At 37.6% G+C, this 25,798-nt stretch overlaps 1 protein-coding gene across 3 annotated transcripts in view; it reads left to right on the plus strand.

Moving 5' to 3' along the window:
• LOC106067470 (uncharacterized) overlaps nucleotides 1-25,798 on the plus strand; it is an 81,639-nt gene that overhangs the window by 24,790 nt on the left and 31,051 nt on the right. For 2 of the 3 annotated variants that reach the window (XR_008776792.1, XM_056022350.1), the window contains exon 2: nucleotides 9,328-10,247. Coding sequence is in view for 2 of the 3 variants with exons in the window: in XM_056022350.1 (XP_055878325.1) it covers nucleotides 9,839-10,247 (409 nt within the window). In the remaining variant the exon portion in view is untranslated. The remainder of the gene's footprint in view (nucleotides 1-9,327; nucleotides 10,248-25,798) is intronic. The other variant, XM_056022360.1, reaches the window with a different exon arrangement.

Raw genomic sequence — 25,798 nt, forward strand, 5'->3', positions numbered from 1 at the left:
GTATAATGTAAAGTGGAGTCAAGAAAAGGTCCGCAAGAACTGAGTAGGTAGTATAATGTAGAGTGTAGTCAAGAAAAGGTCCGCAAGAACTGAGTAGGTAGTATAATGTAGAGTGTAGTCAAGAAAAGGTCCGCAAGAACTGAGTAGGTAGTATAATGTAGAGTGGAGTCAAGAAAAGGTCCGCAAGAACTGAGTAGGTAGTATAATGTAGAGTGTAGTCAAGAAAAGGTCCGCAAGAACTGAGTAGGTAGTATAATGTAGAGTGTAGTCAAGAAAAGGTCCGCAAGAACTGAGTAGGTAGTATAATGTAGAGTGGAGTCAAGAAAAGGTCCGCAAGAACTGAGTAGGTAGTATAATGTAGAGTGTAGTCAAGAAAAGGGCCGCAAGAACTGAGTAGGTAGTATAATGTAAAGTGTAGTCAAGAAAAGGGCCGCAAGAACTGAGTAGGTAGTATAATGTAGAGTGTAGTCAAGAAAAGGTCCGCAAGAACTGAGTAGGTAGTATAATGTAAAGTGTAGTCAAGAAAAGGTCCGCAAGAACTGAGTAGGTAGTATAATGTAGAGTGTAGTCAAGAAAAGGTCCGCAAGAACTGAGTAGGTAGTATAATGTAAAGTGTAGTCAAGAAAAGGTCCGCAAGAACTGAGTAGGTAGTATAATGTAGAGTGTAGTCAAGAAAAGGTCCGCAAGAACTGAGTAGGTAGTATAATGTAGAGTGTAGTCAAGAAAAGGTCCGCAAGAACTGAGTAGGTAGTATAATGTAAAGTGGAGTCAAGAAAAGGTCCGCAAGAACTGAGTAGGTAGTATAATGTAGAGTGGAGTCAAGAAAAGGGCCGCAAGAACTGAGTAGGTAGTATAATGTAAAGTGTAGTCAAGAAAAGGTCCGCAAGAACTGAGTAGGTAGTATAATGTAAAGTGGAGTCAAGAAAAGGTCCGCAAGAACTGAGTAGGTAGTATAATGTAAAGTGGAGTCAAGAAAAGGGCCGCCAGAACTGAGTAGGTAGTATAATGTAAAGTGGAGTCAAGAAAAGGTCCGCAAGAACTGAGTAGGTAGTATAATGTAAAGTGGAGTCAAGAAAAGGGCCGCAAGAACTGAGTAGGTAGTATAATGTAAAGTGGAGTCAAGAAAAAAGCCGCAAGAACTGAGTAGGTAGTATAATGTAAAGTGGAGTCAAGAAAAGGTCCGCAAGAACTGAGTAGGTAGTATAATGTAAAGTGGAGTCAAGAAAAGGTCCGCAAGAACTGAGTAGGTAGTATAATGTAAAGTGTAGTCAAGAAAAGGTCCGCAAGAACTGAGTAGGTAGTATAATGTAAAGTGGAGTCAAGAAAAGGGCCGCAAGAACTGAGTAGGTAGTATAATGTAAAGTGGAGTCAAGAAAAGGTCCGCAAGAACTGAGTAGGTAGTATAATGTAAAGTGGAGTCAAGAAAAGGGCCGCAAGAACTGAGTAGGTAGTATAATGTAGAGTGTAGTCAAGAAAAGGTCCGCAAGAACTGAGTACGTAGTATAATGTAAAGTGGAGTCAAGAAAAGGTCCGCAAGAACTGAGTAGGTAGTATAATGTAAAGTGGAGTCAAGAAAAGGTCCGCAAGAACTGAGTAGGTAGTATAATGTAAAGTGTAGTCAAGAAAAGGTCCGCAAGAACTGAGTAGGTAGTATAATGTAAAGTGGAGTCAAGAAAAGGTCCGCAAGAACTGAGTAGGTAGTATAATGTAAAGTGTAGTCAAGAAAAGGGCCGCAAGAACTGAGTAGGTAGTATAATGTAAAGTGTAGTCAAGAAAAGGGCCGCAAGAACTGAGTAGGTAGTATAATGTAGAGTGTAGTCAAGAAAAGGGCCGCAAGAACTGAGTAGGTAGTATAATGTAGAGTGTAGTCAAGAAAAGGGCCGCAAGAACTGAGTAGGTAGTATAATGTAAAGTGTAGTCAAGAAAAGGGCCGCAAGAACTGAGTAGGTAGTATAATGTAAAGTGTAGTCAAGAAAAGGGCCGCAAGAACTGAGTAGGTAGTATAATGTAAAGTGGAGTCAAGAAAAGGTCCGCAAGAACTGAGTACGTAGTATAATGTAAAGTGTAGTCAAGAAAAGGGCCGCAAGAACTGAGTAGGTAGTATAATGTAGAGTGTAGTCAAGAAAAGGGCCGCAAGAACTGAGTAGGTAGTATAATGTAAAGTGGAGTCAAGAAAAGGTCCGCAAGAACTGAGTAGGTAGTATAATGTAAAGTGGAGTCAAGAAAAGGTCCGCAAGAACTGAGTAGGTAGTATAATGTAAAGTGGAGTCAAGAAAAGGTCCGCAAGAACTGAGTAGGTAGTATAATGTAAAGTGGAGTCAAGAAAAGGTCCGCAAGAACTGAGTAGGTAGTATAATGTAAAGTGGAGTCAAGAAAAGGTCCGCAAGAACTGAGTAGGTAGTATAATGTAAAGTGGAGTCAAGAAAAGGTCCGCAAGAACTGAGTAGGTAGTATAATGTAAAGTGGAGTCAAGAAAAGGTCCGCAAGAACTGAGTAGGTAGTATAATGTAAAGTGGAGTCAAGAAAAGGTCCGCAAGAACTGAGTAGGTAGTATAATGTAGAGTGTAGTCAAGAAAAGTTCCGCAAGAACTGAGTACGTAGTATAATGTAAAGTGTAGTCAAGAAAAGTTCCGCAAGAACTGAGTACGTAGTATAATGTAAAGTGGAGTCAAGAAAAGGTCCGCAAGAACTGAGTAGGTAGTATAATGTAAAGTGGAGTCAAGAAAAGGTCCGCAAGAACTGAGTAGGTAGTATAATGTAGAGTGTAGTCAAGAAAAGGTCCGCAAGAACTGAGTAGGTAGTATAATGTAAAGTGGAGTCAAGAAAAGGTCCGCAAGAACTGAGTAGGTAGTATAATGTAAAGTGGAGTCAAGAAAAGGTCCGCAAGAACTGAGTACGTAGTATAATGTAAAGTGGAGTCAAGAAAAGGTCCGCAAGAACTGAGTAGGTAGTATAATGTAAAGTGGAGTCAAGAAAAGGTCCGCAAGAACTGAGTAGGTAGTATAATGTAAAGTGGAGTCAAGAAAAGGTCCGCAAGAACTGAGTACGTAGTATAATGTAAAGTGGAGTCAAGAAAAGGTCCGCAAGAACTGAGTAGGTAGTATAATGTAAAGTGGAGTCAAGAAAAGGTCCGCAAGAACTGAGTAGGTAGTATAATGTAGAGTGTAGTCAAGAAAAGGTCCGCAAGAACTGAGTAGGTAGTATAATGTAAAGTGGAGTCAAGAAAAGGTCCGCAAGAACTGAGTAGGTAGTATAATGTAGAGTGTAGTCAAGAAAAGGGCCGCAAGAACTGAGTAGGTAGTATAATGTAGAGTGTAGTCAAGAAAAGGTCCGCAAGAACTGAGTAGGTAGTATAATGTAAAGTGTAGTCAAGAAAAGGTCCGCAAGAACTGAGTAGGTAGTATAATGTAGAGTGTAGTCAAGAAAAGGGCCGCAAGAACTGAGTAGGTAGTATAATGTAAAGTGGAGTCAAGAAAAGGGCCGCAAGAACTGAGTAGGTAGTATAATGTAGAGTGTAGTCAAGAAAAGGGCCGCAAGAACTGAGTAGGTAGTATAATGTAAAGTGGAGTCAAGAAAAGGTCCGCAAGAACTGAGTACGTAGTATAATGTAGAGTGTAGTCAAGAAAAGGTCCGCAAGAACTGAGTAGGTAGTATAATGTAGACTTGCTTCTTTGTGTGGCCGTCCACGTTCAGGCAATGGGATAGATAGTCTTAACATTCATTGCGCAATGACGTCACTACCTCCTTGGTCACTTCATCAAATATTTATAATACGCCCATCTTGATTAAGTCTTGATAAGAGTCAAAGGTCACTTCCCCCTCACCCCTCTCACCCACCCCTTTTTTTTTTCCTTTCCCAAGCTATCATTATCCTCTGTCCAGAGAGAAAAGGTCAGATTTGATTAACAGTGGTTTGAGAATTACATTAGAAGACATAGAATTGGAAAAAAAAAGGGGGGGGGGGAATAATATTGTGTCAAAGGTCAACTAAATTGACGTCATAATTCGAGCAATCGGGAAATAGTAGGACATGGTTCCCTCGGCTTTTTTTTTTTTTAAATCGATGATAAGCAACTTTGATTTTGAAGTTCAGAATGAGAGGGGACAATAATATCTAGCTTCTTCTGGGGGATTTGGGGCACGTTCTTGCGGAACAAAAATAAAATGAGCCCAGAGTTTGATACTGAGCCCCTGAAATATCCATCGCCCCCAACAACGGCGTGGGAGGAGCTTCCAATATTGGATCTGGATTTAAGACATCCCTCTTGATCCGCTTCTGATATCAAATGTCGATCCTTTTTTTTCCCCCCGTTTCCTCTTGCAATCTCAGAGGCGTATTCTACCTCAGCCGTTTTCTTTTTATTTTGTGTTTTGTTTTTTTTATGAATTATTTCCTTATGACCATGCCATAGTTGATTTGTTTTTCTTACTTTACAACAATGTTTAGTGCTCTATTCGTAGTAGCAAAAAAAAAGAGAAAATGGAAAAAAAATAAAGGTAACAGAGATGGAGAGTAGAGAATAGGCTGGGGGGGGGGGAGGGCTTATGACGTTTCCATCAAGATTTCCATTCTCATGACGTCATTACGCTATGTGGGCGCAAGTTATGTATAGCCTCGTTTGTTGAAATAACATTTTAGTGGGTGTATTTGTTTGAATATAGGAGAGGGGGGGGTATCACATCCATATTCACAGGAATAGTTTATTTGTGTCTTCATTGTAGAAATATGCAGCGGATCTATCTGAAACATATTGTGTTAGAACAGTTTCTTTTCATCCACGTTCGTGTGTCAAAAAAAAAGGTAACAGAGTTAATGCGTCAGTAATCAAAGAATCAGACAGTTTGTGTCAGTAATCTAAGAACCAGACAGTTTGTGTGTCAGTAACCAAAGAACCAGACAGTTTGTGTCAGTAGCCAAAGAACCAGACAGTTTGTCTGTCAGTAACCAAAGAACCAGACAGTTTGTGTCATTAACCAAAGAACCTGACAGTTGATGTGTCAGTAATCAAAGATCCAGACAGTTTGTGTCAGTAATAAAAAAAACCAGACAGTTTGTGTCAGTAACCAAGAACCAGACAGTTTGTATAAGTAACCAAGAACCAGACAGTTTGTGTCAGTAACCAAGAACCAGACAGTTTGTATAAGTAACCAAAGAACCAGACAGTTTGTGTGTCAGTAACCAAGAACCAGACAGTTTGTATAAGTAACCAAGAACCAGACAGTTTGTGTCAGTAACCAAGAACCAGACAGTTTTGTGTGTCAGTAACCAAGAACCAGACAGTTTGTGTGTGAGTAACCAAGAACCAGACAGTTTGTATAAGTAACCAAGAACCAGACAGTTTGTGTGTCAGTAATCAAAGAACCAGACAGTTTGTGTTAGTAACCAAGAACCAGACAGTTTGTGTTAGTAACCAAGAACCAGACAGTTTGTGTGTCAGTAACCAAGAACCAGACAGTTTGTGTGTGAGTAACCAAAGAACCAGACAGTTTGTATGTCAGAAACCAAAGAACCAGACAGTTTGTGTGTCAGTAATCAAAGAACCAGACAGTTTGTGTTAGTAACCAAGAACCAGACAGTTTGTATAAGTAACCAAGAACCAGACAGTTTGTATAAGTAACCAAAGAACCAGACAGTTTGTATGTCAGAAACCAAAGAACCAGACAGTTTGTGTGTCAGTAATCAAAGAACCAGACAGTTTGTGTTAGTAACCAAGAACCAGACAGTTTGTATAAGTAACCAAAGAACCAGACAGTTTGTATGTCAGAAACCAAAGAACCAGACAGTTTGTGTGTCAGTAATCAAAGAACCAGACAGTTTGTGTTAGTAACCAAGAACCAGACAGTTTGTATAAGTAACCAAGAACCAGACAGTTTGTATAAGTAACCAAAGAACCAGACAGTTTGTGTCAGTAACCAAAGAACCAGACAGTTTGTGTGTCAGTAACCAAAGAACCAGACAGTTTGTGTGTCAATAACCAAGAACCAGACAGTTTGTGTCAGTAACCAAAGAACCAGACAGTTTGTGTGTCAGTAACCAAGAACCAGACAGTTTGTATAGGTAACCAAGAACCAGACAGTTTGTGTCAGTTACCAAAGAACCAGACAGTTTGTATAAGTAACCAAGAACCAGACAGTTTGTGTGTCAGTAACCAAAGAACCAGACAGTTTGTGTCAGTAACAAAAGAACCAGACAGTTTGTGTGTCAGTAACCAAAAAACCAGACAGTTTGTGTGTCAGTAACCAAGAACCAGACAGTTTGTATAAGTAACCAAGAACCAGACAGTTTGTGTATCAGCAATCAAAGAACCAGACAGTTTGTGTCAGTAACCAAAGAACCAGACAGTTTGTGTGTCAGTAACCAAAGAACCAGACAGTTTGTGTCAGTAACCAAAGAACCAGACAGTTTTTGTCAGTAACCAAAGAACCAGACAGTTTGTGTGTTAGTAACTAAGAACCAGACAGTTTGTATAAGTAACCAAGAACCAGACAGTTTGTGTGTCAGTAATCAAAGAACCAGACAGTTTGTGTCAGTAACCAAAGAACCAGACAGTTTTTATAAGTAACCAAGAACCAGACAGTTTGTGTCAGTAACCAAAGAACCAGACAGTTTGTGTGTCAGTAACCAAAGAACCAGACAGTTTGTGTGTCAATAACCAAGAACCAGACAGTTTGTGTCAGTAACCAAAGAACCAGACTGTTTGTATAAGTAACCAAGAACCAGACAGTTTGTGTGTCAGTAACCAAAGAACCAGACAGTTTGTGTGTCAATAACCAAGAACCAGACAGTTTGTATAAGTAACCAAGAACCAGACAGTTTGTGTTAGTAACCAAAGAACCAGACAGTTTGTGTGTCAGTAATCAAAGAACCAGACAGTTTGTGTCAGTAACCAAAGAACCAGACAGTTTGTGTAAGTAACCAAAAAAAAAAACAGAAAGTTTGTGTATCAGCATCCAAAGAACCAGACATTTTTTTGATAGTAGCCAAACTCTCAGACAGTTTGTGTGTCAGTAACCTAAGAAACAGTTTGTGTCAGAAACAAAAAAAAAAAAGGTTTTAGTGCCAGAAAACAAAGAACCAAGCAGTTTGTATGTCAGAAACCAAAGAACCAGGCAATTTGTGTGTCAGTAACCAAAGAACCAGGCAGTTTGTGTGTCAGAAACCAAAGAACCAGGCAGTTTGTGTGTCAGTAACCAATGTGCCAAAACCTGCTGCTTAGTTCATCGTTTTGTCAATGTGTCTATCTCCTGCTGCAAGCTGTCACTCAACTAAACCTGTAGTCGAAGTGTCAGCAACGTTGTTTATGGTTTAACAAGAACTATTTTTTGCCGTGGACGTGCACAAAGCAAAGATTGTGTGAATGGCCCGGTTGTGAAAGGTCACGAAAAGGTCACGTGCCAAATAAAGACGCACAAAAAAAATGTGAATGAGTTAATGAGTTATGTCCCTTTATGTGCGCATGTGTGTTCGTGTGATATACTGTATGTTAATGCGTTGTGGCGGGGGAGGAAGTTCGCTGAAGGTGTCAACAAGAGGAAATTGTTTCTGCCCTCGCCATGTCCGACAGTATGCAGTTGTCCTACCTTTGTTGACGCGTAGCAACAGGGGCGTTAATCAAACATTGGCAACAAGAAAACACAGACACACTTACGACAAAATGTCAGCGTGGGTGAGGGTGTTAAGGGCGTTCCGGGGCGTTGATAAAAATGTAATAAATTAAACGACGCTGTCATATTGAACAATTTTTGCTCAACTCGAGGTGTGTGTGTGGGGGGGGGGGGGAGAAGCGTGAGTTCCTGCGCTTTCTCTTGTTTGTAGACTTACACTAGAAGCAGAAGTCACAGACACTCTTGCAGATTTTTTGTTGACTAAAGCTACACGGCTGTTGTTGTTTTTTTTTCAATAAAATAAGCAGAAGTAAACTAGAGTTATCTCTTCTTTGGATTAGATTTCTTTAAGTTCCTCTCATAAGATTTCTTTATGTTCCTGTAATTAGATTTCTTTATGGTCCTGTCATTAGTGAAATAATTCTTACAGCATTGAGATATTAGGCTGTAAATGTGAAGTTATTCTCCTTAGACAAGCTTTTGTTTTTTAAAAGTATTTTTATATTTCACTTGTTATTATTAATATTAATATTATGAGAATCCTCTGTGTGTACCACTTTCTGGTTGGTTCAAAGTACTTTTTTTCTTTTACTTTATCATCATTATGTTTTGATTTCCAGACATCGCTGCAAGCTATTTGTTTATATTTATTTATTTAGTTGTGTGAGAAATGTTTGTTGCTGTGGGGGGGGGGGGCGCGGCGGGGTGGATGGAAGTCAATTATAAATTCATCCTTAATAACAATTGTTATAAAGGGCATTAAAACATAACTACAAAAGTTCAAGGGCAATCACTCTTGCCTAAGAGAGTAATCGGTCATGTAAATGACTCCGTTAGAAGAGTTTAACTAAAGCCTTAGCTTTGGCGGGAACTTTCAGGCGTCAACTGACAGCTGTTGACGTCTCGCAGTCCGACCCGTGTGGCGAATCGTCGCATCGCGAATCGTGGTTCAGGATTCGGACAGCACATTCGTGGCTGGAATCTTCCAACTCATTTAGAATTCTTGACTTTGTCACTTCATCTTATTCTATTTTTGGAAAAGAAAGCGTTTGCTCTAGAAACATATTTAAAAGGGGGAGACAAAAATAGTTTTTCCTTCTGTCAATCACGCTCGATAAATCCGGCCGGAATTGTAAGAAAAGATTTTTAGATGCATATATATAAGCATCAGTTTATAAATAGTTCATGAATATCTTGCCGGGTTTCGGGGTTGACAGTGACGGGGGAGGTCGCTGAAACAAATATAAAACGAGCGAACAAAATGTTAAGTCTTTAGAGGATCATCATAAGGACGCTGTTGAACAATCGGCATACTCCGGCCTGACAGTATTCTTATTGGCTATAATTTAAGATTTTTTTTTTCTGCATACAATTAGCTTAAGTTTTAAAACTTGTGATTTGATATGCTTCTATTGGTACACCTGGCATTAAGTGGGCCTACTATATCCATGTGTATTCATTTTACTTAACCATGAGTACGGTATTGTCAACATTAACAAAACGTGCGAATTTATAATTATGATCAAATAATTTAGTTGAAGTGTGCAGATCTATTTAAAATTTAGTTTTAAAAAAATTAGGTGTTTTTTTGGTTGTTTTTTTTTCCGCATTTAGTTTATTTTTTAATATTGTATTTATTTATTCTCGTATTTCTATTTTGTGTTTAGATTATTTCCTTGTTGTTTTTTGTTGTTTTTTCATAAGTGTTGTTTGTTCTTCCAGGGAACATTGCTGCCGGATGTCGCTGTGACCTGTCAACAGTAACATCGTCTCCCTCGCAGGTATGCTTCTGATGTGAGACGATGACGTCACGTCCCCTTGTACTGTCAGAACTTTATGAACTTGTCGTTTGCCTCATGGTCTGTGTTTTGTTGAACTTAAATCAGGGTGCTTTCTTATTCAGTGATTCACTCTGAACTTGTCCCCCTTGTTCGGCTTCTTGAATCCAAAGTCCCAAAACTCTCTCGTCTCGCTTACAAAAAAAAAACTAGGCTTGGCAAATATTTCTAGTTCAATGCACACCGCTAACAAGTTGGAGTCACCACGCGAACATTGTCACCCTCAGCGGCACGTCCAGTCGTACAGAATGAAGATGGAATACATTGTTCTGGTTGGTGTGATCCTCACCGAGTCTGCTACGCTGACCTAAATTGAAACGGAAGTAAAGGATCGTGTTGGAATTTCTGAATCTTTTCTCGTTCAATTCTAAGCCCCGTGCAGCCCACTTTTAATCATGAGGTGTCCCGAATCATGCAGCTCTCTTCCATCTGTTACCCTGGCGACGCTCCTGCTCACGCTAGCCCTGTCGCGAGCCTCGCCAGAAAGACAGAAAATCGGGAGTCATGAAGTGGACAATTTGAACAAGACGCTGATCGCCAAGGTCAACACTGAAAAGTTTCTGGAGAAAATTTTAAGTACTCTGAAGAAGAGTAACGGTTCTCAGCCTGCCTTCAACCACACCTTCAGCCCGCCCACCACGAGAGAGAACTCACCTGGGCATAGTATCTTGAACAAATCAACAGCTATCATCAGAGAACAGAAAGTGCCGGTACCGGTCTTCACTCCAGGAGAACTCATCATTAGAGAACAGAAGGTCCCTGCCTTCAATCCAGAACTCATCTACTCTGAGACTACCGGTAATTGTAAGTTTACTCGATTTGAATAATTCACATAATACATAACACATAATACATAATTCTTTTCATGTGTTAGCGGTGATGGGGGCAAAGATAAAATGTAGCTGCAGTTGACTTTTGATAGTCCAATACTTCATAATCCGACACACTCAGTAATCCGACACACTCAGTAATCCGACACACTCAGTAATCCGACACGCTCAGTAATCCTAGGCGGCGCCGACGTAAATTCGTGTCATTAATGTGCAGTGCAGCACGTGTATTTTGAGAAATGTCGGTTGAATTCTAATTTAAGTACAATATGTGAACGCTGAAATCATGTTTTTTTTTTCATTTTTTAGGTCAATTAATATTTTGTTTTCTTCGTCTATTGTGTATTTTATACCCTTGAAATGTAAAGAGAATATCTTAGTACATCATATACATAGACTTTTCTTGACCTATAACGGTTAAAGTCTTTGACTTACAGCTAACGTTTTGTAATCCGACACTCCTCCGATCCCCGTACCGTCGACCTATCAAGAGTCAACAGTATTAAGTGATTATGTTAAGGGTGCAATAGAGATGCATTGAATTTAGAATGTGTTCGTACAAGTTGTCATGCCAGATTTCTGTCTAGTTCTCGGATGTCACCCATTAACAGCACATCGGCAGTTTATAACCATCAATGTCTTACAGCAACAGAAGGATGGCCCCTAAGCATCAAATATAATTGGTCACGTGACTTTCGCTACGCAACTTCAGATCGGACTTCCCAGGCGTCATCTGGTCTCAGTTAGTGATAAGTGATAAGTGAAGGACATTGACAGAGACATCACAATATCAATACCTAAAACATTTTATTATTATTTTATTATTATTATTAAGCTTTATTTCGCACATGTACCAGAGGACTCTCTTCTGTCTTGACTCGTGCTTGTGTGTTCGTCCTTAAGTTGACACGTTGATTCTGGACTAGTTTTAGTGTTCATTTGTTTAAGATGAAAGAGTCGGGGAAGAGACTGACTCATTGCCCCCCCCCCAACCTTTTCCTTACCTTTTCATCCCCCTCCCCTTTTTTTTTTCTTCAATGTCGAAAGTTTAAATGTTTCGTACAATTTAAATTTAGATCTTTTTTTTTTCTCCTTTTGTTGTATGTTTTCAAGTCCTGCCCAGAACGTTTAGCGTTAGGCTAAGAGATGTGCTTTATTTGACCAAGTTTCTTTGGTGCTGTAAAGTGACTGCTTCCTCCAATTAGTTTAATCAATCTGAAAGTTCTTCAATGACCTTATCACAACTGTAGTCCCTGCTTCAGGTACCCGCCTTTGTCTTACTGACCATTGCATGCTGTGCGCCACATCATCAAAAGAATTGTCGCTATTTGAAGCCCCTACCGCCTTAGCTCTTAAAGTGATAATGCGCTTCAGTCGATTGGTTTGTTCCCTTTGTAGTGGAGTGTACACAAGACCTGTTAGGTTGTTTTATCGGAACACTGAGATCTCATTTTGTAGTACGCGCTACCATGGGGGGTACGCGGCAGACTGGCGCTACTTGACAGTACTATCAAACAACTAGCTTTGTCTATGTAAATTAGTCATCTGATAGTGCGTGTAATAAAAATTACTGGGGACTCGGCCACTGGTAAATTGTGCACGTCATAAATGACCATTGGAAAATTGGCCACATTTGAACAAAATGGAAATTGTTGACCTTAGTTCTCAGGCATTTTTAACATACCGTTTGAATATGATCTAATGGTGACAATGTCGAGATAGTCAACTAAGGTTAAACAATATTTGCATGATATAAAAATATAACACAAGGGAATAAATTGACATCATATAGATAGATAGATAGATAGATAGATAGATAGATAGATAGATAGATAGATAGATAGATAGATAGATAGATAGATAGATAGATAGATAGATAGATAGATAGATGGATGGATGGATGGATGGATGGATGGATGGATGGATAGATAGATAGATAGATAGATAGATAGATAGATAGATAGATAGATAGATAGATAGATAGATAGATAGATAGATAGATAGATAGATAGATAGATAGATAGCAGAGGCGTAGTGTGAGAGGGACCATCATGCTTCGGGCTTCTTGATAGGAAACAGTACTCCAAAATAAAAATATTTAATTCTACTTGATAGTTAAAGCGCTGTGTTGCATTACTCTCTACTTCAATAGCGGGAGTGACGTGGCGCTGCGAACACTCCCGCCACAAATTGACACAAATCCTATTACTTCAGTAACGAAGCCGTTTATTGTCTTAAAGTTAGCCAGCAGACGCCGTAGACCTTGATCTGATCTAGCGTGAAAAAAAAAACGAAAAAGGTTCTGACCTAGTCCCGTATCAACCACTTTAAAGTCGAGAGTTTCTCAACCCTTTCAAAGGGTTGGTCTTAAGTAGACTTTTTTTTTTTTCAACCTCCTGAACTGTTTTTTTTTTTTTTTTTTTTTTTGTTCTCCTCAATGTTGACTCGCACACAATCACGTGCATCCAGAGTTAACATCTCTCATCCTTAGAACTCATGCCCTGTCCTTGTGGTATTTGGTTCATAGTCCCCCTCGAACCGCCGAGTGCCAGACGAGGCCCCTCTCCCCAGGTTGAGAAACTTCGGGCTACAGCAAAGACACCCCGACGTTCGTTTCTCAGTGAGTGCAGGCAATTAGGTGGACCAATCAAAGAGCTGCTCTGATTACAATTGGTGCATTAGAGATAATGCAGGCCTGGGTAGGTCGACGTAAGAAGAGTGGAGGAGTGGTCCATCTATTTATACTCCCATTTTAGTTTTAAAATCGTATCATTATAATTATTAGTATTATTATTATTATAATTATTAGTATTATTGTCTCAATTTCTAAATACTTGAATTTTTAGAAAACATCTTATTAGAGACGTTTCCTTACGGGTATTGTAGTTTCCTGACTTAAAGAGGGTCTTAAGTTCAATCTTGATTGTTAGTCAGACTGATTTCTTCAATCACAAAGTCTGTTGCTATCAAGACAAAGGACATGATTTTCTTTTACCACAATTACCGCAACATCATTGTGAGTTTTTTGTTTATTTGTTTGTTTGTTTTGTTGTTGTTTGTGAATAATTGTTTTGGCTTGAAAAAGAAAAAGAAAAATTATTTTTATTCGACTCATTCCTGGCTTAACTTTTAATTTCATGTTGCAATTAAAAAGTGTGTTCCCTAAGTCCTAAGATAATCTCAAGCGTAATCGTAATATTATTAATTAGCTCGTACACCAGAAAACATACATCCTAAATTATGTATATATTTACTAAAACCTTTAGCGAACGATCTGGCATAGGATATAAGTAATTGCAGAGGACGAGGTTGGTGAATGACCAAACTCTCATTCATGGCTTATGGATTAAGTCCTTACTATGGTTAGTTGATATGTCCCATTGTATTTAACAATGCAGTGCGTATATGTATGTGTGTGTGCCGTGTTTGTGTAATCTTGTAGGGAATATGTAAAAGAAAATAACAAGAATATGAAATTTAAAACATTTGGTTTTATTTTATTTTATTTTAGAGTTAAATATAATTTATGATAGTGTCTCTTTGCAAGGGGCAGTTAACTCATACTCTTCTCAGCATCGTTGGCGTCAGTTATCTTCAATCGTTCTTGCACCTAGCTGTTAATGTCATCATTTGTCGCCCCTGTTTCCTCTGGTCTCTGGATTTTTTATTTTTTTTTCAAATTTAAAGCCCACCAAATGCCGTCTCCTTTCTTACCAAGTTTATATAAAGTCACTTCGTCTGTCTGTCTGTCTGTCAGGTCAAAATCTCTTGTACGTTATTTCTCTAACTTCCCATTCTTGAGTCAACGTTGCACAATTATTCATTGTTGACGACAACACATGAATCAATAACAAATTAACGAAATAGTTAATTAATTAGTCGTAATTAATTCATTTTTCATGGAGATTGTTCTATATCCGTTGTCCGCCGGTGATCTATTTAAATTTTCTTTTTGTCTCCTGCGCCTGACTTTGGTAAGGACTTTTGTTTGGGCCTTAAACGGACAACAGAATTCTCTGCATTAGATATGACAGAATGTAACTTAGTCTTGCGTAGTCATGTGAAACATTGCGCTTAGGCTTTTTCTTAGGAATCGAAGACATTGCCATTATTACTATTATCTACTAGAGCAGTCTAGCACCAAAAACCTTTGACCAAGACGAGTTTTTCTGTTATTTTCTTGACCACACTATTTTACCCGTAGATATTTTTAGGACACCCTGAGTCTACCCAACTCTAATGGGTAGCTAGCATCAGTTGGGCAAAGTTAAAGCGGTTAGTCGTTGTGCTGGGAGTATGACACCCTCCAAATATTGACCTATGTGTCATCTCTACAATTTATCGCAAGGTCTAAAAGGGAAATGGTTGTGAATCATTCTAGTCATCTCATTATTCTTGTTATCTCATTTTAGATATCTCATCATTGTAGTAATCTCATTATTCTAATTATCCAAGCATTCTAATCATCTCATCATTGTAATTATCCAATCAATCTAGTTATCTCATCATTCTAGTTATCTCATCATTGTAATTATCCAATCATTCTAGTTATCCAATCATTCTAGTTATCCAATCATTCTAGTTATCTCATCATTGTAGTTATCTCATCATTCTAATTATCCAATCATTCTAGTTATCCAATCATTCTAGTTATCTCATCATTCTAGTTATCTCATCATTCTAGTTATCTCATCATTCTAGTTATCGCATCATTCTAGTTATCTCATCATTCTAGTTATCTCATCATTCTAGTTATCTCATCATTCTAGTTATCGCATCATTCTAGTTATCTCATCATTCTAGTTATCGCATCATTCTAGTTATCTCATCATTCTAGTTATCTCATCATTCTAGTTATCGCATTATTCTAGTTATCTCATCATTGTAGTTATCTCATCATTCTAGTTATCTCATCATTCTAGTTATCGCATCATTCTAGTTATCTCATCATTCTAGTTATCTCATCATTCTAGTTATCTCATCATTCTAGTTATCGCATCATTCTAGTTATCTCATCTATTTTCACTTGAAACCACTACATCCAGTTTACACAAACAGATTAATAAAAAACAAAAAAAAACAGAATTTCCAGAGCTCACGACAGCCGACCAGTGGGGGATATAGAAAGTATCCTCATCTTGACTCAACTCAAACGAAATCAATTGATTCTTACCTCCCTTGTATCCGCCCCTTCCCCTCTCTCTCTCTCTCTCTCTCTCTCTCTCTCTCTCTCTCTCTCTCTCTCTCTCTCTCTCTCACACACACACACACACACACACAATCTCCCCTACGTTTACCACCCCCCCCCACCCTCCCCTCAGTTGTAGATCAAAACTCGTTATTTCAATGATGTCAGCTTGGTCTAGACGCAGCACTGGCCTGGGACCGAAGTCTACACGAGTTTATCGCGAGGCTGTTGGTCGTGAGGAGGGAAAAGACTTGAATACAAAGGAACTACTCTTTAAGCATGTGCAGGTCTATGAACTCATTACATACCTAAGTTACCTTGGTTTAATTTATTTTTTATTCCAATCTCTTGACATCATAAATCAATAATTCAATTCTATATATATTTGACATGCACGTTGCATGTGGCCAGCACAACGACCGTCTTTACATTCATCAACTAATGTCAAGTAACCATTACAGTTGAACTCAGAAGCCACCTAAAAATCCCTGGATTCAAACTTTTTTCAACTGGAACCTGTTAGAAAGTCGTGACTTAAAGCTCTGGCGTTTTTCTGTCTGTTTTCTTGTCTCGGCGATTTTCTCGCCAGTCCTGACAGCTCTGCGCCATGGTGCTCTATCATTTGCTTCCATCTTCCATGTTGAAAGCTCTTACCGACACTTTGAGTGCGCCCCTGAAGCCCATCGGTTGGCCAACTTACTTAAACTCGATTGGCTTCCGTTAGTTGGCCGTAGAGGAGCTTTGGTAGGAGGCGCGAGCTGCAGCAGACGTGGGATGCCGAGCTCCAGCAGACGTGGGATGCCGAGCTGCAGCAGACGTGGGATGCCGAGCTGCAGCAGACGTGGGATGCGCGAGCTGCAGCAGACGTGGGATGCGCGAGCTGCAGCAGACGTGGGATGCCGAGCTGCAGCAGACGTGGGATGCCGAGCTGCAGCAGACGTGGGATGCCGAGCTGCAGCAGACGTGGGATGCCGAGCTGCAGCAGACGTGGGATGCCGAGCTGCAGCAGACGTGGGATGCCGAGCGCAAAATGTAAATATTAAAATAGAAATAAAATAAAGTCGAAAAGAGTTATCGGACGTTCTCACACATCAAGAGTTCTGCTAAATTGTCTATTTTCTAAATCCAGTTATCGGATGTTCTCACACATCAAGAGTTCTGCTAAATTGTATATTTTCTAAATCCAGTTATCGGATGTTCTCACACATCAAGAGTTCTGCTAAATTGTATATTTTCTAAATCCAGTTATAGGATGTTCTCACACATCAAGAGTTCTGCTAAATTGTCTATTTTCTAAATCCAGTTATCGGACGTTCTCACACATCAAGACTTCTGCTAAATTGTATATTTTCTAAATCCAGTTATCGGACGTTCTCACACATCAAGAGTTCTGCTAAATTGTCTATTTTCTAAATCCAGTTATCGGATGTTCTCACACATCAAGAGTTCTGCTAAATTGTCTATTTTCTAAATCCAGTTATCGGATGTTCTCACACATCAAGAGTTCTGCTAAATTGTATATTTTCTAAATCCAGTTATCGGATGTTCTCACACATCAAGAGTTCTGCTAAATTGTCTATTTTCTAAATCCAGTTATCGGACGTTCTCACACATCAAGACTTCTGCTAAATTGTATATTTTCTAAATCCAGTTATCGGATGTTCTCACACATCAAGAGTTCTGCTAAATTGTATATTTTCTAAATCCTGTTATCGGATGTTCTCACACATCAAGAGTTCTGCTAAATTGTCTATTTTCTAAATCCAGTTATCGGATGTTCTCACACATCAAGAGTTCTGCTAAATTGTCTATTTTCTAAATCCAGTTATCGGATGTTCTCACACATCAAGAGTTCTGCTAAATTGTCTATTTTCTAAATCCAGTTATCGGATGTTCTTACACATCAAGAGTTCTGCTAAATTGTATATTTTCTAAATCCAGTTATCGGATGTTCTCACACATCAAGAGTTCTGCTAAATTGTATATTTTCTAAATCCAGTTATCGGACGTTCTCACACATCAAGACTTCTGCTAAATTGTATATTTTCTAAATCCAGTTATCGGATGTTCTCACACATCAAGAGTTCTGCTAAATTGTATATTTTCTAAATCCAGTTATCGGATGTTCTCACACATCAAGAGTTCTGCTAAATTGTATATTTTCTAAATCCAGTTATCGGATGTTCTCACACATCAAGACTTCTGCTAAATTGTCTATTTTCTAAATCCAGTTATCGGATGTTCTCACACATCAAGAGTTCTGCTAAATTGTATATTTTCTAAATCCAGTTATCGGATGTTCTCACACATCAAGAGTTCTGCTAAATTGTATATTTTCTAAATCCAGTTATCGGACGTTCTCACACATCAAGAGTTCTGCTAAATTGTATATTTTCTAAATCCAGTTATCGGATGTTCTCACACATCAAGAGTTCTGCTAAATTGTATATTTTCTAAATCCAGTTATCGGATGTTCTCACACATCAAGAGTTCTGCTAAATTGTATATTTTCTAAATCCAGTTATCGGATGTTCTCACACATCAAGAGTTCTGCTAAATTGTATATTTTCTAAATCCAGTTATCGGATGTTCTCACACATCAAGAGTTCTGCTAAATTGTCTATTTTCTAAATCCAGTTATTGGATGTTCTCACACATCAAGAGTTCTGCTAAATTGTCTATTTTCTAAATCCAGTTATCGGATGTTCTCACACATCAAGAGTTCTGCTAAATTGTCTATTTTCTAAATCCAGTTATCGGATGTTCTCACACATCAAGAGTTCTGCTAAATTGTCTATTTTCTAAATCCAGTTATCGGATGTTCTCACACATCAAGAGTTCTGCTAAATTGTATATTTTCTAAATCCAGTTATCGGATGTTCTCACACATCAGAGTTCTGCTAAATTGTATATTTTCTAAATCCAGTTATCGGATGTTCTCACACATCAGAGTTCTGCTAAATTGTAAATTTTCTAAATCCAGTTATCGGATGTTCTCACACATCAGAGTTCTGCTAAATTGTATATTTTCTAAATCCAGTTATCGGATGTTCTCACACATCAGAGTTCTGCTAAATTGTATATTTTCTAAATCCAGTTATCGGATGTTCTCACACATCAAGAGTTCTGCTAAATTGTCTATTTTCTAAATCCAGTTATCGGATGTTCTCAAACATCAGAGTTCTGCTAAATTGAATATTTTCTAAATCCAATTATCGGATGTTCTCACACATCAAGAGTTCTGCTAAATTGTATATTTTCTAAATCCAGTTATCGGATGTTCTCACACATCAAGAGTTCTGCTAAATTGTATATTTTCTAAATCCAGTTATCGGATGTTCTCACACATCAAGAGTTCTGCTAAATTGTATATTTTCTAAATCCAGTTATCGGATGTTCTCACACATCAAGAGTTCTGCTAAATTGTCTATTTTCTAAATCCAGTTATCGGACGTTCTCACACATCAAGAGTTCTGCTAAATTGTCTATTTTCTAAATCCAATTATCGGATGTTCTCACACATCAAGAGTTCTGCTAAATTGTATATTTTCTAAATCCTGTTATCGGATGTTCTCACACATCAAGAGTTCTGCTAAATTGTCTATTTTCTAAATCCAGTTATCGGATGTTCTCACACATCAAGAGTTCTGCTAAATTGTCTATTTTCTAAATCCAGTTATCGGATGTTCTCACACATCAAGAGTTCTGCTAAATTGTCTATTTTCTAAATCCAGTTATCGGATGTTCTCACACATCAAGAGTTCTGCTAAATTGTCTATTTTCTAAATCCAGTTATCGGATGTTCTTACACATCAAGAGTTCTGCTAAATTGTATATTTTCTAAATCCAGTTATCGGATGTTCTCACACATCAAGAGTTCTGCTAAATTGTATATTTTCTAAATCCAGTATTCGGACGTTATCACACATCAAGACTTCTGCTAAATTGTATATTTTCTAAATCCAGTTATCGGATGTTCTCACACATCAAGAGTTCTGCTAAATTGTATATTTTCTAAATCCAGTTATCGGATGTTCTCACACATCAAGAGTTCTGCTAAATTGTATATTTTCTAAATCCAGTTATCGGATGTTCTCACACATCAAGACTTCTGCTAAATTGTCTATTTTCTAAATCCAGTTATCGGATGTTCTCACACATCAAGAGTTCTGCTAAATTGTATATTTTCTAAATCCAGTTATCGGATGTTCTCACACATCAAGAGTTCTGCTAAATTGTATATTTTCTAAATCCAGTTATCGGATGTTCTCACACTTCAGAGTTCTGCTAAATTGTATATTTTCTAAATCCAGTTATCGGATGTTCTCACACATCAAGAGTTCTGCTAAATTGTATATTTTCTAAATCCAGTTATCGGATGTTCTCAAGAGTTCTGCTAAATTGTATATTTTCTAAATCCAGTTATCGGATGTTCTCACACATCAAGAGTTCTGCTAAATTGTATATTTTCTAAATCCAGTTATCGGATGTTCTCACACATCAAGAGTTCTGCTAAATTGTATATTTTCTAAATCCAGTTATCGGATGTTCTCACACATCAAGAGTTCTGCTAAATTGTATATTTTCTAAATCCAGTTATCGGATGTTCTCACACATCAAGAGTTCTGCTAAATTGTATATTTTCTAAATCCAGTTATCGGATGTTCTCACACATCAAGAGTTCTGCTAAATTGTATATTTTCTAAATCCAGTTATCGGATGTTCTCACACATCAAGAGTTCTGCTAAATTGTATATTTTCTAAATCCAGTTATCGGATGTTCTCACACATCAAGAGTTCTGCTAAATTGTATATTTTCTAAATCCAGTTATCGGATGTTCTCACACATCAAGAGTTCTGCTAAATTGTATATTTTCTAAATCCAGTTATCGGATGTTCTCACACATCAAGAGTTCTGCTAAATTGTATATTTTCTAAATCCAGTTATCGGATGTTCTCACACATCAGAGTTCTGCTAAATTGTATATTTTCTAAATCCAGTTATCGGATGTTCTCACACATCAGAGTTCTGCTAAATTGTATATTTTCTAAATCCAGTTATCGGATGTTCTCACACATCAGAGTTCTGCTAAATTGTATATTTTCTAAATCCAGTTATCGGATGTTCTCACACATCAGAGTTCTGCTAAATTGTATATTTTCTAAATCCAGTTATCGGATGTTCTCACACATCAGAGTATTGCTAAATTGTATATTTTCTAAATCCAGTTATCGGATGTTCTCACACATCAAGAGTTCTGCTAAATTGTCTATTTTCTAAATCCAGTTATCGGATGTTCTCAAACATCAGAGTTCTGCTAAATTGAATATTTTCTAAATCCAGTTATCGGATGTTCTCACACATCAAGAGTTCTGCTAAATTGTATATTTTCTAAATCCAGTTATCGGATGTTCTCACACATCAAGAGTTCTGCTAAATTGTATATTTTCTAAATCCAGTTATCGGATGTTCTCACACATCAAGAGTTCTGCTAAATTGTATATTTTCTAAATCCAGTTATCGGATGTTCTCACACATCAAGAGTTCTGCTAAATTGTCTATTTTCTAAATCCAGTTATCGGATGTTCTCACACATCAAGAGTTCTGCTAAATTGTATATTTTCTAAATCCAGTTATCGGATGTTCTCACACATCAAGAGTTCTGCTAAATTGTATATTTTCTAAATCCAGTTATCGGATGTTCTCACACATCAAGAGTTCTGCTAAATTGTATATTTTCTAAATCCAGTTATCGGATGTTCTCACACATCAAGAGTTCTGCTAAATTGTATATTTTCTAAATCCAGTTATCGGATGTTCTCACACATCAAGAGTTCTGCTAAATTGTATATTTTCTAAATCCAGTTATCGGATGTTCTCACACATCAAGAGTTCTGCTAAATTGTATATTTTCTAAATCCAGTTATCGGATGTTCTCACACATCAAGAGTTCTGCTAAATTGTCTATTTTCTAAATCCAGTTATCGGATGTTCTCACACATCAAGAGTTCTGCTAAATTGTATATTTTCTAAATCCAGTTATCGGATGTTCTCACACATCAAGAGTTCTGCTAAATTGTATATTTTCTAAATCCAGTTATCGGATGTTCTCACACATCAAGAGTTCTGCTAAATTGTCTATTTTCTAAATCCAGTTATCGGATGTTCTCACACATCAAGACTTCTGCTAAATTGTATATTTTCTAAATCCAGTTATCGGATGTTCTCACACATCAAGACTTCTGCTAAATTGTATATTTTCTAAATCCAGTTATCGGATTAGTTTTGAGTTATTGAGATTTGGTCTCTTATTAAAACGCGAGATTTATCTATCTAAAAGTACAATGTTATTGATACTTGTTTGTTATCATCACTCTGTATTGTTTGAGACATTTAATTAACTGAATTATGAATTAAAATTGTTTGTAGTCTATTGGTTAGACTAATTCGTGATTACAAAAAAAAAATGCTTTAGAATTTCATATTGAGTAGACCAGACTGTGTGTGCATCATGGGGTCAGCATCTCTCTGGCCTCTTGAAAAAGTAAGCAGATTGGAAGGACGAGATGAGCATTCTCACGTGACTGTCCACACACTCACAGGAATGTTTCATTACCTTCAGTTCTTCTCTTCCGGAGCAAGAGTTGACTCATTCTGCTCTGCCCTTTTCTGAAGCGGATAGCTTCAATTTGATCTAGTAAGCATTACCTTTCCTGGAGCTTGGGCTAGAGGTGGGGCGAATCATTGTTTCGTTTGTTAGTCTCAAGAATCCTTATCATCTTTTTAAGGTCCAGTGGTATTTCTGGCTCGTTCTCCCTGATTTGGATTGTTTGTTTCCCGGAGAGATTGCCAGTGGCAATGAACTTTTCAGTATTTTCTCCATTGGCCACCGTCTAAGCGTGCCAGCTCTTCAGATTTGTAAAGTATTCTTCAGATGTTCCATCACTATGACTTATTGGCTGATCGGAGATTTTCTTTTCAAATCATTTCTTTTACTAGTTCTTTGAGCACGACATTTCTCTCTTCTTTTTTGTTTCTAATAGTGTCTCACTCAGACGGCAGAAAGCTTTCATTACTGTTATGGTGTTTATCAATCAGTTGTAATGGGTCAGGGATAATGTAAGTATAAAGAGATTTAAAATAAGTTTTGCCATATTTACACAAAATTAGCGCTAGATAAGATATCTCTTTAAAAAAATGACAGTTCAACATATCTTGAGTCGCTTATAAGCCGGTAATGACTTTTAAAAAAAAATTAAAACAGAGTAACGGGGGTCGAGTTACAGCATAATGAAGGAAAAAATAAAGACACTAGCTACATCACACTCTCCCTATGACACCCCAGAAAGAGTTCACTAGAGAAAAACGAACTTAAGTTAAATAGACGAGACTTAAGGATAATTATAGGAGCAGTTTTTTAAAAAAAAAAGGCCATCCCAGAAACTAGGGAAATAGCTGACTTGGCCTTATTGAATGATACAAAAGAAAATAAAGTCCTTACCCAATGCACCTTCTTCTTCTTGAAACTGTCAGGTAGAGTTGAGTCTTCGGCTCTTGGAACTCCAGGCCAGCAAAAGTGGACAAGAGCTCCCTTTCATTGGCCTGAATGAGAAAAGTGTACACTGTTCCAAAATTGCCAACCTTGGACAGACACCCCGCTAAAAGTCCACACATCTGGCTATTTAAATTTGACTCGAAATAAGTACAGCATTCAAGAAGCTTTGAACTTATATATGAATTTCAATCCAAAAAAAACATGGCGTAGTCAACCGTAGTGTACGGAGTTATCTATGAAATTGAAAGTTGCTTTAAGTTTATTGAAAAATTATCTAAGCCTTCCTTGTATTTTGACGTAAATATAATCCACGAGCAATTTAGGTTCTGGAGCTAAAGGTAGATTTAGATCTAGACTCCATCTTAAGAATTCTAATGTTAGTTATAGATCTAGTCTAGATGTCCATATAATGAAAGTACCAATAAATAATTTCTAATTTTTGCATTGCCCGCTAGCCACTGACTAAGGCAAAATCACGGATTCGATTCCCGGTTTGAGGCAAACATGTTCTTAATTATTTTTTTTTATATTTTATTTTTGTTTAATGCGTTTTTAAGTTGTTGTTTTTTTCATTTATTATACATTTATATTTACAAACTATTTGTGTCTGCTAAAGGTTGTATATACAGCAACTGGTAGTTTATATTTAAAGTTACTGATTGGTTGTTCATTGATTTATTTGTATATTGAGTTATTTAATGGTTGTATGATGAGTTTCTTTAAAGTTGTATGTTGAGATGTTTTAGAGGTTGTAGTTCAGCTACTTGATTGCATGTTGAGTTATTTTAAGGTTGTATTTTGAGATACTTTAAGGCTGTACATAAACTTCCTGGACGATTGTGTATCGAGTAACTAGGTCACAGTTTTGGCCTGCTCTCTTATCGCCTCAATGACAAAGCAGCCACAGTTCTATCTTGATGGTCATTTTTTTGTAAGGGAAAAGGAGGAGGGGGCGCTGTCTATCTTGTCTCCCATGTACTAAGACCCAATAACCGAAGTGACCGTGTAGGTGAGTGACTGACTCATGGGCCAATTGTAATCATTAATTGAGTAATTGACTTATATTTAGATCTAGTGAAAACAAAATTGGATAACCGCACATTAAGTAACAATATCAATACGCGCTGATAGACCATTATAACACGTTAATAGACAAATGTGACGTGCTGATAGACCATTATAACACGTTAATAGACAAATGTGACGTGCTGATAGATCATTATAACACGTTAATAGACAAATGTGACGTGCTGATAGACCATTATAACACGTTAATAGACAAATGTGACGTGCTGATAGACCATTATAACACGTTAATAGACAAATGTGACGTGCTGATAGACCATTATAACACGTTAATAGACAAATGTGACGTGCTGATAGACCATTATAACACGTTAATAGACAAATGTGACGTGCTGATAGACCATTATAACACGTTAATAGACAAATGTGACGTGCTGATAGACCATTATAACACGTTAATAGACAAATGTGACGTGCTGATAGACCATTATAACACGTTAATAGATAAATGTGACGTGCTGATAGACCATTATAACACGTTAATAGACAAATGTGACGTGCTGATAGACCATTATAACACGTTAATAGACAAATGTGACGTGCTGATAGACCATTATAACACGTTAATAGACACATGTGACGTGCTGATAGACCATTATAACACGTTAATAGACACATGTGACGTGCTGATAGACCATTATAACACGTTAATAGACAAATGTGACGTGCTGATAGGCCATTATAACACGTTAATAGACAAATGTGACGTGCTGATAGACCATTATAACACGTTAATAGACAAATGTGACGTGCTGATAGGCCATTATAACACGTTAATAGACACATGTGACGTGCTGATAGGCCATTATAACACGTTAATAGACACATGTGACGTGCTGATAGACCATTATAACACGTTAATAGACAAATGTGACGTGCTGATAGACCATTATAACACGTTAATAGACAAATGTGACGTGCTGATAGGCCATTATAACACGTTAATAGACAAATGTGACGTGCTGATAGACCTTTATAACACGTTAATAGACAAATGTGACGTGCTGATAGACCATTATAACACGTTAATAGACAAATGTGACGTGCTGATAGACCATTATAACACGTTAATAGACAAATGTGACGTGCTGATAGACCATTATAACACGTTAATAGACAAATGTGACGTGCTGATAGACCATTATAACACGTTAATAGACACATGTGACGTGCTGATAGACCATTATAACACGTTAATAGACAAATGTGACGTGCTGATAGACCATTATAACACGTTAATAGACAAATGTGACGTGCTGATAGGCCATTATAACACGTTAATAGACAAATGTGACGTGCTGATAGACCATTATAACACGTTAATAGACAAATGTGACGTGCTGATAGGCCATTATAACACGTTAATAGACACATGTGACGTGCTGATAGACCATTATAACACGTTAATAGACAAATGTGACGTGCTGATAGACCATTATAACACGTTAATAGACAAATGTGACGTGCTGATAGGCCATTATAACACGTTAATAGACACATGTGACGTGCTGATAGACCATTATAACACGTTAATAGACAAATGTGACGTGCTGATAGACCATTATAACACGTTAATAGACACAAATGTGACGTGCTGATAGACCATTATAACACGTTAATAGACAAATGTGACGTGCTGATAGACCATTATAACACGTTAATAGACAAATGTAACGTGCTGATAGGCCATTATAA

Source organism: Biomphalaria glabrata, chromosome 1 (assembly GCF_947242115.1).
Source record: "Biomphalaria glabrata chromosome 1, xgBioGlab47.1, whole genome shotgun sequence".
Taxonomy (NCBI): Eukaryota; Metazoa; Mollusca; class Gastropoda; family Planorbidae; genus Biomphalaria; species Biomphalaria glabrata.